Genomic DNA, 18,053 nt, shown 5'->3' on the forward strand with positions numbered 1-18,053 from the left:
ATACATTCTCCAGGACACACTCCTTTACATCATGCACGCTCAGGATGAGACTCTCTACAAGATACATTCTCCAGGACACACTCCTTTACATCATGCACGCTCAAGATGAGACTCTCTACAAGATACATTCTCCAGGACACACTCCTTTACATCATGCACGCTCAGGATGATACTCTCTACAAGATACATTCTCCAGGACACACTCCTTTACATCATGCACGCTCAGGATGATACTCTCTACAAGATACATTCTCCAGGACCCACTCCTTTACATCATGCACGCTCAGGATGATACTCTCTACAAGATACATTCTCCAGGACACACTCCTTTACATCATGCACGCTCAGGATGATACTCTCTACAAGATACATTCTCCAGGACCCACTCCTTTACATCATGCACGCTCAGCATGAGACTCTCTACAAGATACATTCTCCAGGACACACTCCTTTACATCATGCACGCTCAGGATGAGACTCTCTACAAGATACATTCTCCAGGACACACTCTTTAACATCATGCACGCTCAGGATGAGACTCGCTCAGGATGAGACTCTCTACAAGATACATTTTCCAGGACACACTCTTTAACATCATGCACGCTCAGGATGAGACTCTCTACAAGATACATTCTCCAGGACACACTCCTTTACATCATGCACACTCAGGATGAGACTCTCTACAAGATACATTCTCCAGGACACACTCCTTTACATCATGCACGCTCAGCATGAGACTCTCTACAAGATACATTCTCCAGGACACACTCCTTTACATCATGCACGCTCCGGATGAGACTCTCTACAAGATACATTCTCCAGGACACACTCCTTTACATCATGCACGCTCAGCATGAGACTCTCTACAAGATACATTCTCCAGGACACACTCCTTTACATCATGCACGCTCAGCATGAGACTCTCTACAAGATACATTCTCCAGGACACACTCCTTTACATCATGCACGCTCAGGATGATACTCTCTACAAGATACATTCTCCAGGACACACTCCTTTACATCATGCACGCTCAGCATGAGACTCTCTACAAGATACATTCTCCAGGACACACTCCTTTACATCATGCACGCTCAGCATGAGACTCTCTACAAGATACATTCTCCAGGACACACTCCTTTACATCATGCACGCTCAGCATGAGACTCTCTACAAGATACATTCTCCAGGACACACTCCTTTACATCATGCACACTCAGGATGAGACTCTCTACAAGATACATTCTCCAGGACACACTCCTTTACATCATGCACGCTCAGCATGAGACTCTCTACAAGATACATTCTCCAGGACACACTCCTTTACATCATGCACGCTGAGTCTGATACATTCTATCCGATTTACTCTACTGAATACACTTTTTCCATGCATCGTGCCTGTATTTTCTACTCCTTTCTGTATGACCCTACAACAAATGACCTCTTGGTTCCTTGCAGCCCATCACCAGTGGATCCGGCGTCAGCCCGTCCTCTACTCCTGACAATCAGCCATCATTCCAAGCCTTTCTCGGCCTCACATCTTCACACTCTAAGGACACAATCCAGCAAATGCACATCTGGAAAAATCCACAAATCTACAAAACAGGAAAAAAATAAAATAAATTGTGTGGACCGAAGTCGTGGACTGCGACCAGGAACTGTATGAACAGACTGCGATGTCTAGATGCAGACACAGTCCGGGAGCCGTCCGCCACAGTCCACACACCGCAGCAGGCAGGACTCGCGGGCAACACAGATACCTCAAGGACGACGACTATGAATGCACCTTACTATTTGTAAGGCAGATCCTAAGAGAAGCATTCCTTCTGTCAGTGGGTTTCTACCCAAAATCCCTCCCAAATTTTTTATTTTCAAAATTTTCAAAGCGCGCTACTGTGATCATTCATCTGCTTCAAGAATCCATCCGATGTCCGAGCGCAAATTCACACATAGATGAAGCGAGGATTGTGCATCATATTGATGGATCGAGTTTACTTTTTATAAGTGTTGGGATTTCTTTGGTTATATAATAATATTACATTTGGCGCCATGTACTGCTCGGCCACCACCAAAGTGGAGCATTACTCCGGAGCGGATTACTAGCACTTCTCCAATGCAAATCCATAGTTTTCCTTTAAGAGGGTGTCCGACTTAAAAACAGTTCAAAATCATAAAACACTAAGTGAACCTATAATTTCCTGCTCCACCAGCCAGGACTGGGTGGGAGCATGTCCCGTTCCTCGCAGGGCTGTGGAGTCGGTAAGCCAAACCTCCGACTCCTCAATTTCCATGACACCGACTCCGACTACACAACTCTGACTCCACAGCCCTGGTTCCTCGGTCACCCCGCCGCTGAGGTCAGAGATTGCCTACAGCAGTTGGGTGACTAGTTATTTTCCCACTCTATTCTGTATGATCGGTGGTGCTGGAGAGGACAACCCCTTTAAATCCAGTTTCCAATATTCTAGACAGTCTGATAATCCAGCACTGGCGCAACGATAGAAGATCAAAAGGAGATATGTTCCTACAAGAGTTGAGAAAAGAGATGTTTTGGATCCTGGTCCAGAGGACTCCTCGCTAGTCCCACGCCACCGGACCAGAAGACTACAAACCTCCTCCTCAACCTCCGGCATTCTGACATCAGAACATTGTGGCGTGTCATACATATAAAGTCATGGGGGGGTAACCAACCAGAAGAGCTACTGGGGATTCCAGCAGGTATTGGAGGTTCTGGTCCGATGGCCATGGACTGCTGATGAAACCGTTAGACCAGCGTCCTGCAAATCTTTTTGCTCAACTCCAATTTCAACTTGCAGCCATATTTCAACCAGTCCTTGGCAAAATGGTTATTAATTTGAGAATTAAGAAAACTCCTTTATCAGAGTTTTTAAACGTTCTCTTGTTATATCCATTATTTCCGGCAGAAAATCCTTGCCAATAATTTAAGTAAAAAATGTGTAATACTTATTTTCTCCTACGGGGGCACTGCAGGAGATTTGAACACTTGTCCTCACAGATCGAAAGCGATCATTAGGGATTCAAGAAGAGGGACCATTGGTGAACCCTTAAATCAAAAAGTGGATACTCCATAAATACCTCGTTACAGTGGGAGATCCCTACGATGATTGTCCGGGAATAGTATTGGAGAATTGCTAGAAATACCGTTCCTTAACTCTACAGTTGGAGTTTCAATTCAAAGGTTTTTGAGGGCTAATTGTAAACTATATATATGTATATCTAATCTTATGTGTATTTAAAATTGTTGTATACTTATAAGTATATATATATTTCTATTTTATGGAAGGCTAGTGTAATATAAGATTGATAATTTAACAGGTTTGCGCTTGACATGATATTATAACAGATATTCTGTTTACATGTGACGCTTTATGACCTCGCGGATGTAGACTGATGCCCCCGCGTCATCCATTCTTTATGGAGATGTATCAGGAGGCAGCGCTCGGTTTCGCAGGGATACATTGTACATCTTGTCTTTTATATAACAGTTTTAGTTACATTGTCATCACAGGAAGGAGCTGGAATGGGGGAAGGTTTACTTTATTCCGAGTCCAATAAAGTCCGGTTACATTTACGTTGTCTCCTTATTTCCTTCTGTAAATTAACAGTGCAAGTGATGAGCAGAATTGGTTCTCTAAGAATTAAAGCAGATCATAATTCACAATACAAATATCGTACATTTCCAAATGGATCTCTAGACCTGATGAGGCTGGTGTACTCATTATGAAAATCAATGCTAATTGACAGCACCAACACCCACCTAGCCTGACAGCTCATCAGTGCCCCTCCTCTTTGCTGTTTAACCTCCACCCACAGAGCCAGATTGACAGCTCCTCAGTGCCCCTCCTCCCTGCTGCTGAACCTCCACCCACAGAGCCTGACAGCTCCTCAGTGCTTCTCCTCTCTGCTGCTGAACCTCCACCCACAGAGCCTGACTGACAGCTCCTCAGTGCTCCTCCTCTCTGCTGCTGAACCTCCACCCACAGAGCCTGACTGACAGCTCCTCAGTGCTCCTCCTCTCTGCTGCTGAACCTCCACCCACAGAGCCTGACTGACAGCTACTCAGTGCTCCTCCTCTCTGCTGCTGAACCTCCACCCACAGAGCCTGACAGCTCCTCAGTGCTCCTCCTCTCTGCTGCTGAACCTCCACCCACAGAGCCTGACTGACAGCTCCTCAGTGCCCCTCCTCTCTGCTGCTGAACCTCCACCCACAGAGCCTGACTGACAGCTCCTCAGTGCTCCTCCTCTCTGCTGCTGAACATCCACCCACAGAGCCTGACTGACAGCTCCTCAGTGCTCCTCCTCTCTGCTGCTGAACCTCCACCCACAGAGCCTGACTGACAGCTCCTCACTGCTCCTCCTCTCTGCTTCTGAACCTCCACCAACAGAGCCTGACTGACAGCTCCTCAGTGCTCCTCCTCTCTGCTGCTGAACCTCCACCCACAGAGCCTGACTGACAGCTCCTCACAGCTCCTCCTCCCTGCTGCTGAACCTCCACCCACAGAGCCTGGCTGACAGCTCCTCACAGCTCCTCCTCCCTGCTGCTGAACCTCCACCCACAGAGCCTGACTGACAGCTCCTCACAGCTCCTCCTCCCTGCTGCTGAACCTCCACCCACAGAGCCTGGCTGACAGCTCCTCAGTGCTCCTCTCTGCTGCTGAACCTCCACCCACAGAGCCTGGCTGACAGCTCTTTAGTGCTCCTCCCTGCTGCTGAACCTCCACCCACAGAGCCTAGCTGACAGCTCCTCAGTGCTCCTCTCTGCTGCTGAACCTCCACCCACAGAGCCTGGCTGACAGCTCCTCAGTGCTCCTCCTCCCTGCTGCTGAACCTCCACCCACAGAGCCTGGCTGACAGCTCCTCAGTGCTCCTCCTCCCTGCTGCTGAACCTCCACCCACAGAGCCTGGCTGACAGCTCCTCAGTCCTCCTCCACTCTGCTGCTGAAATTCTACCCACAGAGCCTGAATGGCAGCTCCTCAGTCCTCCTCCACTCTGCTGCTGAAATTCCACCCACAGAGCCTGACTGACAGCTCCTCAGTGCCCCGCCTCTCTGTTGCTAAAATTCCACCCACAGATCCTGACTGACAGCTCCTCAGTGCCCCTCCTCTCTGCCACTGAACCTCCACCACAGAGCCTGACTGACAGCTCCTCAGTCCTCCTCCTCTCTGCTGCTGAAACTCCATCCACAGAGCCTGACTGAAAGCTCCTCATTGCCTTTCCTTATTGATGGGGCTGAATCTCTCCAGAACTTGCCTGAATGAAATCTTCTCAGTGTCCCTCCTCCTTGCTGCTGCCGAAACTCCACCTACCTAACCTGATTGACAGCTCTTCAGTGCCCATCCCCACTGCTACTGTTGAATATCCACCAAGCTTGATTGACAGCTCCTCGGTGCTGTCCCAACCCCCTAGCCTATTTGACAGCTTCTTAGTCTCCCTCTTCCTTTCTACTGCTGAAACTCCATCCATGTAGCTTGATTGATAGCTCCTCATTGTCCCTCCTCCCTAATAAGATCTTGCACTGCTCAGTACACATGCAGCTGTCAATCAGGCTGGGTAGGCAGAAACTGCATACACTTGGTACTCCTGAGCTCTCACACTCTTTAGCTGGACTCATAAAATGTTCATTTTAGTACCAGGATTTTAGAGCAAAAGGTCCCTTTGGCCGATATAAGAAGAGTAATACTATTAAAGACCCGTGATAGCTAAGGTCCTTGTTGAAGATTTTGCATCGGAGCCCAGAGCTTCAGGTTATGCCACTGCACCAGGAGCATCAACAGTTAGAAATGCCAACCACTGATGTTAGAAGTAGAAGCCAAGGGTAAAATATTCACCTAGAGTAGACCTCCAGACAAGATCTAATCTAAACCTTAATTCTCTGGAAGCCATACCAGAAGGGTCCAACAAACTGGTCTCCAACCTTTTTCAGGGTCAAGCAGCCAATTAACAATATTTCCTTATTTCCATACAGCAGGGCTTGTTTCATCCAACCGATGTTGATCCGTTATGCAATCTTGTCCTAGGATAAACTTTCAAAGGCATCTACTCATCTTTCTTCAGGAGCGCACCTCTCCCCTGCTTCCTTCTTGCTCCTGAAGACTGTCCGTTTGGGCCGGCTGTCCCAAACTGTGACTTCTCGGATTCTGCTAGCAGAGGACACTTTGCTTCTGTGGTACCGGATTAGTGTGGGAGCACTAAAGAGATAATGCCAGCTTCATAGAACAGCTTGCGGGCGTGCTCGACCACCTAGAAAAACCATCCGCCACCAAGATGGACAATAGCAATAGCAACGAGCTGTAAACTGTAGATCTATAGTAAGCAACTAGAATACTTTTGGGGTGGATAAACCCTCGTTATTAGGTTTTATGAACTTCAAGATGGTCAGAATATAGTCAGATATGGCAAGACCAAGATCAGAAGGAACCATGTGCCGTAGACCGACATAGCCTCAGACATAAATCATTCCAGTTCTCAGGAAACATGAAGCAAGTGTCAATTTCATTAGTTTCTCGTAATGTCCAACACCAGAAAATCCCAGGAGAACTGAGGAGATCTCTAAGGAGGAAAAATGGGGAAGGGAGAATGTGATCAAGGCGGAAAAACACAACAAATCCATCTCTACCCTTCCAGAACTCCTGAAATAAAGGGGGAATCTAATGGACAGGTAGGAATGACACCCAATTTCTCAGGCTTTGAAATTTGGGAGTACCATGATGAAAGAGACATTGGGTGGAATCTCTCATTTCTTCAGCACCACATCTAAGACAGCATGTAGCGGGCAAGCGTCAGAACCTTGGTATCCTCGTTTTGGGGAACCCTGCTGATGTACAGATGGGTGATCTGGGTGGAGAGCATGGGCGGATTAAGAGTAGCCCGAGCCCCTTGTAGTTTAGAAGACATAGGCCCCCATTCTCTATGTTTCTTTCCCCTATGTGTAGCGCTATACATAACAGAGCAGAGATGGGAAATTAATTTTCCCATGGGGCGACATAGACCATGATTGTTATGGAGGCCGAAGCAACAGACCGAAATTAATTCTGCTTAATATATTTATTATAATCATTATTTTAAACTAATATTCACTTAATATTAAGCAGAATTAAGTATGCGTTGTAACGGGGTCTACTGTGCTGTAGTACCTCTTTAGGTATCACCCTGTGTTTCAGGAGGTCCACTCTGCCTTGGCTGGATTCTGAATGAAGGACGCTGGCTGGAATTCTTTGGTTACATGGGTGCATATAAAATCTCACTGCTTCTCCACATATTTCCAGTCTAACCAAATTTTATTCACAGCACACAGAATAAATAACACAGATACAGAGGGCAGGCCAATAGAAAAACAGCAGGCCAGACATACATTACAATAGCTGCAGGTGGCTGGAGCCTGCTGACATTTACTGTGGGAATTACAAAGGTGGGGGAGGTCAGAAGGAGAATAGCTTGTCCCCTCTGCCCAGGGGCGCAGCCTGTGGACTGACGCATTTCACATGGATCCTATTATACATACATATACTGCATAACATATTCTTGGTGCTGGGGGGTTCTGTAACACGGCTCCCCTTTTCAGCGACGCGATCGGCATACACAGTCTGATCCTTAAAGGGACACTGTCACCTGAATTTGGAGGGAACAATCTTTAGCCATAGGGGCGGGGTTTTTGGGTGTTTGATTCACCCTTTCCTTACCAGCTGGCTGCATGCTGGCTGCAATATGGGATTGAAGTTCATTCTCTGTCCTCCGTAGTACATGCCTGCACAAGGCAATCTTGCCGTGCGCAGGCGTGTACTATGGAGGACAGAGAATGAACTTCAATCCCATATTGCAGCCAGCGGGTAAGGAAAGGGTGAATCAAACACCCGAAAACCGCGCCCCTATGGCTAAAGATTGTTCCCTCCAAATTCAGGTGACAGTGTCCCTTTAACGGATCGGTTTGGGGATGACCGAAGTTTACGGGGTTGGTACAAGTTCCGTTTGTCGACTTAGTCCATCGGCGTTACTGTTTTGTTTGCCGGGTCTGTAGTGGATGGTGAAGTCCAGAGGTTGTAGGGCTAAACTCCACCGCAGTAGTCTGGCGTTGTCTCCGGAGACCCGATTAAGCCAGACTAGGGGATTATGGTCCGTTAGGAGGGAAAACTGTCGTCCATACAAATATGGTTGTACTTTTTTGAGTGCCCATACTATTGCCAGGCACTCCTTCTCGATGGCCGCATAGCTCACTTCACGGGGCAGTAGTTTCCAACTCAGGTAAGCTACCGGGTGTTCTTGGCCGTCCGGCCCGACTTGGCTTAGTACTGCCCCCAAACCAAACATAGAAGCGTCCGTGTGAACAAGGAAACGTTTAGTTGGATCGGGTGCGGCCAATACAGGGGTATTGGTGAGGGCATCCTTTAGCTGGCGGAAGGCTTCCTCACACTCTGGGGTCCAGGTTACCTGGCGGGGTTGGTTCTTACGGGTCAGATCAGTGAGGGGCTTGGCTACGCTGCTGTAATTGGGAACGAATTTCCTGCAATACCCCGCTATCCCTAGAAACGCCATGACCTGGGTTTTAGTGCGTGGGGTGGGCCATTTGGCAATGGCCTCAATCTTGGCTGGTTCTGGTCGCTGTTTCCCACTTCCCACCCAATGCCCTAAATACTGAACCTCTGCTTTGCCCACGTGACACTTGTTTGGGTTCAGGGTGATTCCGGCCTTGTGGATCCTGTCCAATACTGTCTCTATGTGATTTAGATGCTCTTTCCATGTCGCGCTGTAGATGGCGATGTTATCCAGGTAGGCATACGCATAGTCCTGGAGACCATCCAGAAGCCGGTCAGCCAGCCTCTGGAAGGTCGCCGGGGCAGTCTTCATCCCGAATGGCATAACTCGAAACTGGAATAAGCCGAACGGGGTGACAAATGCAGACTTGGGAATAGCGTCAGGACTAAGGGGAATCTGCCAGTAGCCTTTGCATAGATCGATGGTGGTCAAATACTTTGCCCCTGCCAGCCGGTCTAACAACTCATCCACAAGCGGCATGGGATACGCATCCGTCACTGTTTTCTCATTGAGCTTACTATAGTCTACACAAAACCGTGTAGTCCCATCCTTCTTGGGCACTAACACTACGGAGGATGCCCAGGGACTATCTGACTCTTCAATGACCCCTAAACGCAACATCTCTTGTATCTCTTGTCGCATCCCTTCTCGTACAGACTCAGGGACGCGGAAGGAGGGTTGTCGCAGGGGGGTCTGATCCTGGGACTCAACCTTGTGTTGTGCCAGGCGAGTGTACCCTGGTCTCCCTGAAAACATCCTCTGTCGCTGCCTCAACAACGCCTCTGCCTGCTGTCTCTCCCGGGGACCTAGGTCTTCACCCAAGTGTACCTGGTCCCATGTTTTAGACTGAGTCCTTTCCCCTAAAACATCAGGCAAGGAAAGTCCGGCTAAATCCTCTGCTTCAGGTGCACAGATGGCCACTACCTCTTCAGGGCGCTCCCGGTAGGGCTTCAGCATATTCACGTGGAACATGCGGATAACCCTGGGGTCGTCACAATCGGCGACATTATAGGTGGTGTCGGCTATTTTCCCCACTACCTGGTAGGGCCCCTGCCATGCAGCTTGGAACTTGTTCTGTCTAGTGGGTTCTAACACCAGGACCTTCTGTCCTATTTCCAAGGTGCGCTCTCTGGCCCTCCTATCGTACCATACGCGCTGGCGCCGCTGAGCCTCCTTCATGTTCCCACGTACAGCCTGGGTCAGCTCCTGTAGGCGGTCCTGGAATTCCAGCACATAGGGTACAATAGGTACCCCTTCTATGATGCCCTCCCCTTCCCAGTGTTCTAGCACTAAGTCTAGGGGTCCCCTTACCCGTCTCCCGTATACCAGTTCGAACGGGGAGAACCCCGTGGATTCTTGGAGCACCTCCCGATAGGCAAACAGGAGGTGAGGCAAGAATTTCTCCCAGACCCTGTAGGTCCTGGTAAAAGTCCCAATGAGTTGTTTTAACGTCCCGTTAAAGCGTTCACACAACCCATTGGTTTGCAGATGGTACGGGGCGCTTCTAATGGACTTTACGCCACACAACTTCCACAGTTGATTGGTCACCTCTGCTGTAAACTGCGTACCCTGGTCCGAGATAATCTCCCGGGGAAATCCAACCCGTGAGAAAACCTGGAGCAGGGCAGCCGCCACCGTCTCTGCCAATATGTTAGGTAACGCAACCGCCTCTGGATACCGTGTGGCATAATCTACCACTGTCAATATATACCTTTTCCCTGACGGACTGGGTTTGGCTAACGGCCCTATCAGGTCGACCGCTACTCGGCTAAATGGTTCCTCCACAATGGGGAGGGGGCGTAATTTGGCCTTGCATCGATCTCCCCTCTTGCCAATGCGCTGGCAACTGTCACAGGTCTGGCAGTACTGACGAACATCATAGGTTACCCCCGGCCAAAAGAAGTTTTGTGTCAGACGATGCCTGGTGTGACTGACGCCGAAGTGCCCGGCCAAGGGTATGTCATGAGAGATTCGCAGTAACTCCTGCCTATACTTCTTGGGAACTACCAGCTGTCGTTTTATAGTGGGGCTCGTCCCTGTGTGGTGCTGCTCTGTGATCCGGTAGAGGAGTCCCTGCTTCCATACAAACTGCTCCCCTTCCAGTACCCCTCTCCCCTCTTGTGCCTTCCCACGATATCACTCCAATGAAGGATCCTCAAGTAACTCCCTCTTAAATTCATCTGGTGTGGCCCAAGAAATGTGCCTGGCTATGGGAATACGTGTAGGGCTGGGATGTCTTACCTGGGCCTCCTCTGTGTGTGATTCCACTTCCGCAGCTCGAGCTTGTCTCCGGGTGGTCACAGGATATGTCTCAGCCAGAGGGCCGACCGAGAAGGCAGACAACATGGGCCCCAAGTCATTTCCCAGCAAGACGTCTGCAGGCAAATCCTCCATCAAGCCGACCTCAACAAGGCCATCCCCGACTCCCCAGTTCAGGTGAATCCGGGCAGTGGGCAGTCGATGTATGGCTCCCCCTGCTACACGGACTGCCACTGTCCGGTCTGTCTTCTCTTGGTCCCGGACGAGATGAGGCTTCACAAGGGTCAAAGTTGCCCCGGAATCTCTTAGTCCCTCCCTGCATACGTTTCCCATTAACCCACATGACCTGTCGATGCTGTTGTCGATTATCTGCCCAGGCTGCCTGCACGGGGTCCACTTCATGCAGCACTTCCTCCATTTCTTCCACCCCTTGGTTAGTTGTAGCCCCCAATGCTGGGTCAGCTTCGCCTTGGTAGCAGTGTACAGCGGCCCGGCTGAAGGTAGCTGTTCCCGCCTTTGGCCACTGGGTATGCTGAGTCCGGTTGGGATATTGTCTTTGCAGGTGGCCCAGCTGACGGCAGGTGTGGCATCGCGCCCCAGGGGAACTGTGGTAGGCCGGGTTTCTAGCTGGTCCCCCTACAATATTCGGTGGTTTGGGGCCCTCCAGGTCCATGGGCGGACCCCTAGTGACCATCTTTGATCCGGACAACTGAGGCCTCCTGGCATCATGATGTTCATCGGCCAGACCAGCGGCTTCCTCAAGAGTCGTTGGCCGCCTGTCCCGAAGCCATTCCTTTGTCTCAGGGGTTAGTCCATTAAAGAATCGTTCTAACAAGAAGAGCTGGAGGACGTCCTCCTTAGTGGTTGCTTGGCTCCCTTGTACCCACTGTAGCAGTGACCGCCATAATTTACAGGCCCATTCAGCGTGGGTATCGATTACTCGTTTTATAAGTCCGCTGAACTTTTGGCGGTATGCCTCTGGTGTCAGCGCATACCGGGCCGAGATCACTTCTTTGATCCGCTCATAGTCCATACAGTCCTCATCAGGTACCGTGCGATTGGCGTCCACTGCCCGGCCTGTCAGCTTGCTGGCCAGAATCTGAACCCGTTCCTCCGGCTTCACTTGGTGAAGGGCACACTGCCGCTCAAAGTCCTGCAGAAAGCCATCAATGTCTTCCTCAGCCTCCCCCAACTGTCGGAAGGCATTATACTGGATCTTTTTGTGGCTTACGATTGAAGGTACGTGGGCGGAGGCCAGAGCTCCCCCTGCTCGCTGACTCTCCTCTCTCCGCTCTGCCATCTCCATCTCGGCCAGCTCCACTTTGGTCCGCTCTGCCATCTCCACCTTGACTAGCTCTATCCTGGTCCGCTCGGCCATCTTTTCCTTCAGATCAGTACGCACATCAGCCATCACCTCTCGTATGATCTCTACTGCAGGGTTTGGGCCATAGATCGCCAGTCTGTTCTTTACCTCCCTCTGGAATTCAGTCTCCTCCACGTTCACATTGGGGGGCGCTGCACTGTTGTGTTCCATGATGGCTGCTATCAAATCCGCTTTTGTTTTGTTGCTGGCGATTAACCCTCGGGCTTCCACCAGATCTTTTAATGTAGTCCTCTTTAACTTCTGGTAGTTGTTTTCCATTCATTCCTTTCCTCCTGTAGAAGAGGTCTCACATCCTGCTGTCTGCCACCAGTGTAACGGGGTCTACTGTGCTGTAGTACCTCTTTAGGCATCACCCCGTGTTTCAGGAGGTCCACTCTGCCTTGGCTGGATTCTGAATGAAGGACGCTGGCTGGAATTCTTTGGTTACATGGGTGCATATAAAATCTCACTGCTTCTCCACATATTTCCAGTCTAACCACACTTTATTCACAGCACACAGAATATATAACACAGATACAGAGGGCAGGCCAATAGAAAAACAGCAGGCCAGACATACATTACAATAGCCGCAGGTGGCCGGAGCCTGCCGATATTTACTGTGGGAATTACAAAGGTGGGGGAGGACAGAAGGAGAATATCTTGTCCCCTCTGCCCAGGGGCGCAGCCTGTGGACTGATTCATTTCACATGGAACCTATTATACATACACTAGATGGCAGCCCGATTCTAAAGAATCGGGAGTCTAGAATCCATATATACTTTATTTATTCAAATGTAAGAATAATTTGGTGGGCGGGGACCCTCGGCCTCCGATTTGGTTGGTGGGGCCCTTACGGCCTCCGATTTGGTGGGCGGGGTCCCTCTGCCTCCACTTTGGTGGGCGGGGCCGCTCGGCCTTCGATTTGGTGGGCGGGGCTCCTCGGCCTCCGATTTGGTTGGTGGGGCCCCTCGGCCTCCGATTTGGTAGGCGGGGCCCCTTATCCTCCGATTTGGTGGGCGGGGACCCTCGGCCTCCGATTTGGTGGGCGGGGCCCCTCGGCCTCCGATTTGGTGGGCGGGGCCCCTCGGCCTCCGATTTGGTTGGCGGGGCCCCTCGGCCTCCGATTTGGTGGGCAGGGACCCTCTGCCTCCGATTTGGTGGGCGGGGACCCTCGGCCTCCGATTTGGTAGGCGGGGCCCCTCGGACTCCGATTTGGTGGGCGGGGACCCTCGGCCTCCAATTTGGTGGGCGGGGACCCTCGACCTCCGATTTGGTGGGCGGGGATTCTCGGCCTCCGATTTGGTGGGCAGGGACCCTCGGCCTCCGATTTGGTGGGCGGGGACCCTCGGCCTCCGCTTTGGTGGGCGGGGCCCCTCGGCCTCCGATTTGGTGGGCGGGGTCCCTCTGCCTCCGATTTGGTGTGCGGGGACCCTCGGCCTCCGCTTTGGTGGGCGGGGCCCCTCGGCCTCCGATTTGGTGGGCGGGGACCCTCGGCCTCCGATTTGGTTGGCGGGGCCCCTCGGCCTCCGATTTGGTGGGCGGGGACTCTTGGCCTCCGATTTGGTGGGCGGGGTCCCTCTGCCTCCGATTTGGTGTGCGGGGACCCTCGGCCTCCGCTTTGGTGGGCGGGGCCCCTCGGCCTCTGATTTGGTGGGCGGGGCCCCTCGGCCTCCGCTTTGGTGGGCGGGGCCCCTCGGCCTCCGATTTGGTGGGCGGGGTCCCTCTGCCTCCGATTTGGTGTGCGGGGACCCTCGGCCTCCGCTTTGGTGGGCGGGGCCCCTCGGCCTTCGATTTGGTGTGCGGGGCCCCTCGGACTCCGATTTGGTTGGTGTGGACCCTCGGCCTCCGATTTGGTGGGCGGGGACACTCGGCCTCCGATTTGGTGGGCGGGGACCCTCGGCCTCCGATTTGGTGGGCGGGGTCCCTCTGCCTCCGATTTGGTGTGCGGGGACCCTCGGCCTCCGCTTTGGTGGGCGGGGCCCCTCGGCCTCCGATTTGGTGGGCGGGGCCCCTCGGCCTCCGATTTGGTTGGTGTGGACCCTCGGCCTCCGATTTGGTGGGCGGGGACCCTCGGCCTCCGATTTGGTGGGCGGGGACCCTCGGCCTCCGATTTGGTGGGCGGGGACCCTCGGCCTCCGATTTGGTGGGCGGGGCCCATCGGCCTCCGATGTGGTGGGCGGGGACCCTCGGCCTCCGATTTGGTAGGCGGGGACCCTCGGCCTCCGATTTGGTAGGCGGGGCCCCTCGGCCTCCGATTTGGTGGGCGGGGACCCTCGGCCTCCAATTTGGTGGGCGGGGACCCTCGGCCTCCGATTTAGTGGGCGGGGACCCATGGCCTCCGATTTGGTGGGCGGGGCCCCTCGGCCTCCGATTTGGTCGGCGGGGCCCCTCGGCCTCCAATGTGGTGGTCGGGGCCCCTCGGCCTCCGCTTTGGTGGGCGGGGCCGGGCCCCTCGGCCTCCGCTTTGGTGGGCGGGGCCGCTCGGCCTTCGATTTGTTGGGCGGAGCTCCTCGGCCTCCGATTTGGTTGGCGGGGCCCCTCGGCCTCCGATTTGGTTGACGGGGCCCCTTATCCTCCGATTTGGTGGGCGGTGACTCTCGGCCTCCGATTTGGTGGGCAGGGACCCTCGGCCTCCGATTTGGTGGGCGGGACCCCTCGGCCTCCGATTTGGTTGGCGGGGCCCCTCGGCCTCCGATTTGGTGGGCGGGGACCCTCAGCCTCCGATTTGGTGGGCGGGGCCCCTCGGCCTCCGATTTGGTTGGGGCCCCTCGGCCTCCGATTTGGTGGGCGGGGACCCTCGGCCTCCGATTTGGTGGGCGGGGACCCTCGGCCTCCAATTTGGTGGGCGGGGACCCTCGGCCTCCGATTTGGTGGGCGGGGACCCTCGGCCTCCGATTTGGTGGGCGGGGACCCTCGGCCTCCGATTTGGTGGGCGGGGCCCCTCGGCCTCCGATTTGGTGGGCGGGGCCCCTCGGCCTCCGATGTGGTGGGCGGGGCCCCTCGGCCTCCGCTTTGGTGGGCGGGGCCAGGCCCCTCGGCCTCCGCTTTGGTGGGCGGGGCCGCTCAGCCTTCGATTTGGTGGGCGGGGCTCCTCGGCCTCCGATTTGGTTGGCGAAGCCCCTCGGCCTCCGATTTGGTGGGCGGGGACCCTCGGCCTCCGATTTGGTGGGCGGGGACCCTCGACCTCCGATTTGGTGGGCGGGGACCCTCGGCCTCCGCTTTGGTGGGTGGGGCCCCTCGGCCTCCGATTTGGTGGGCGGGGTCCCTCTGCCTCCGATTTGGTGGGCGGGGACCCTCGGCCTCCGCTTTGGTTGGCGGGGCCCCACAGCCTCCGATTTGGTGGGCGGGGTCCCTCTGCCTCCGCTTTGGTGGGCGGGGCCGCTCGGCCTTCGATTTGGTGGGCGGGGCTCCTCGGCCTCCGATTTGGTTGGTGGGGCCCCTCGGCCTCCGATTTGGTGGGCGGGGCCCCTTATCCTCCGATTTGGTGGGCGGGGACCCTCGGCCTCCGATTTGGTGGGCGGGGCCCCTCGGCCTCCGATTTGGTGGGCGGGGCCCCTCGGCCTCCGATTTGGTGGGCGGAGCCCCTCGGCCTCCGATTTGGTTGGCGGGGCCCCTCGGCCTCCGATTTGGTGGGCAGGGACCGTCGGCCTCCGATTTGGTGGGCGGGGCCCCTCGGCCTCTGATTTGGTTGGTGGGGCCCCTCGGCCTCCGATTTGGTGGGCGGGGACCCTCGGCCTCCGATTTGGTGGGCGGGGACCCTCTGCCTCCAATTTGGTGGGCGGGGACCCTCGGCCTCCGATTTGGTGGGCGGGGACCCTCGGCCTCCGATTTGGTGGGTGGGGACCCTCGGCCTCCGATTTGGTGGGCGAGGCCCCTCGGCCTCCGATGTGGTGGGCGGGGCCCCTCGGCCTCCGCTTTGGTGGGCGGGGCCGGGCCCCTCGGCCTCCGCTTTGGTGGGCGGGGCCGCTCGGCCTTCGATTTGGTGGGCGGGGCTCCTCGGCCTCCGATTTGGTTGGCGGGGCCCCTCGGCCTCCGATTTGGTTGGCAGGGCCCCTCAGCCTCCGATTTGGTGGGCGGGGACTCTCGGCCTCCGATTTGGTGGGCGGGGACCCTCGGCCTCCGATTTGGTGGGCGGGGACCCTCGGCCTCCGATTTGGTGGGCGGAGCCCCTCGGCCTCCGATTTGGTTGGCGGGGCCCCTCGGCCTCCGATTTGGTGGGCAGGGACCGTCGGCCTCCGATTTGGTGGGCGGGGCCCCTCGGCCTCTGATTTGGTTGGTGGGGCCCCTCGGCCTCCGATTTGGTGGGCGGGGACCCTCGGCCTCCGATTTGGTGGGCGGGGACCCTCTGCCTCCAATTTGGTGGGCGGGGACCCTCGGCCTCCGATTTGGTGGGCGGGGACCCTCGGCCTCCGATTTGGTGGGTGGGGACCCTCGGCCTCCGATTTGGTGGGCGAGGCCCCTCGGCCTCCGATGTGGTGGGCGGGGCCCCTCGGCCTCCGCTTTGGTGGGCGGGGCCGGGCCCCTCGGCCTCCGCTTTGGTGGGCGGGGCCGCTCGGCCTTCGATTTGGTGGGCGGGGCTCCTCGGCCTCCGATTTGGTTGGCGGGGCCCCTCGGCCTCCGATTTGGTTGGCAGGGCCCCTCAGCCTCCGATTTGGTGGGCGGGGACTCTCGGCCTCCGATTTGGTGGGCGGGGACCCTCGGCCTCCGATTTGGTGGGCGGGGACCCTCGGCCTCCGATTTGGTGGGCAGGGACCCTCGGCCTCCGATTTGGTGGTCGGGGACCCTCGGTCTCCGCTTTGGTGGGCGGGGCCCCTCGGCCTCCGATTTGGTGGGCGGGGTCCCTCTGCCTCCGATTTGGTGTGCGGGGACCCTCGGCCTCCGCTTTGGTGGGCGGGGCCCCTCGGCCTTCGATTTGGTGGGCGGGGCCCCTCGGTCTCCGATTTGGTTGGTGTGGACCCTCGGCCTCCGATTTGGTGGGCGGGGACCCTCGGCCTCCGATTTGGTTGGCGGGGACCCTCGGCCTCCGATTTGGTGGGCGGGGACCCTCGGCCTCCGATTTGGTAGGCGGGGCCCCTCGGCCTCCGATTTGGTGGGCGGGGACCCTCGGCCTCCAATTTGGTGGGTGGGGACCCTCGGCCTCCGATTTGGTGGGCGGGGACCCTCGGCCTCCGATTTGGTAGGCGGGGCCCCTCGGCCTCCGATTTGGTGGGCGGGGACCCTCGGCCTCCAATTTGGTGGGTGGGGACCCTCGGCCTCCGATTTGGTGGGCGGGGACCCTCGGCCTCCGATTTGGTGGGCGGGGACCCTCGGCCTCCGATTTGGTGTGCGGGGCCCCTCGGCCTCCGATTTGGTAGGCGGGGCCCCTCGGCCTCCGATTTGGTGGGCGGGGACCCTCGGCCTCCAATTTGGTGGGTGGGGACCCTCGGCCTCCGATTTGGTGGGCGGGGACCCTCGGCCTCCGATTTGGTGGGCGGGGACCCTCGGCCTCCGATTTGGTGTGCGGGGCCCCTCGGCCTCCGATGTGGTGGTCGGGGCCCCTCGGCCTCCGCTTTGGTGGGCGGGGCCGGGCCCCTCGGCCTCCGCTTTGGTGGGCGGGGCCTCTCGGCCTTCGATTTGTTGGGCGGGGCTCCTCGGCCTCCGATTTGGTTGGCGGGGCCCCTCGGCCTCCGATTTGGTTGGCGGGGCCCCTTATCCTCGATTTGGTGGGCGGGGACTCTCGGCCTCTGATTTGGTGGGCGGGGACCCTCGGCCTCTGATTTGGTGGGCGGGGCCCCTCGGCCTCCGATTTGGTGGGCGGGGCCCCTCGGCCTCCGATTTGGTGGGCGGGGACCCTCGGCCTCCAATTTGGTGGGCGGGGCCCCTCGGCCTCCGATTTGGTTGGT

At 55.8% G+C, this 18,053-nt stretch overlaps 1 protein-coding gene across 1 annotated transcript in view; it reads left to right on the forward strand.

The window, feature by feature from the left end:
- The window catches only part of RANBP3L (RAN binding protein 3 like), a 49,615-nt gene extending 46,026 nt beyond the window's left edge, over window positions 1-3,589 (forward strand). The window contains exon 15 of the mRNA XM_077281625.1: window positions 1,457-3,589. Coding sequence (XP_077137740.1) covers window positions 1,457-1,500 — 44 coding nt within the window. The 3' untranslated portion in view covers window positions 1,501-3,589. The remainder of the gene's footprint in view (window positions 1-1,456) is intronic.
- Window positions 3,590-18,053: the final 14,464 nt, after the last annotated feature.

This window comes from Ranitomeya variabilis, chromosome 1, assembly GCF_051348905.1.
Source record: "Ranitomeya variabilis isolate aRanVar5 chromosome 1, aRanVar5.hap1, whole genome shotgun sequence".
Taxonomy (NCBI): Eukaryota; Metazoa; Chordata; class Amphibia; order Anura; family Dendrobatidae; genus Ranitomeya; species Ranitomeya variabilis.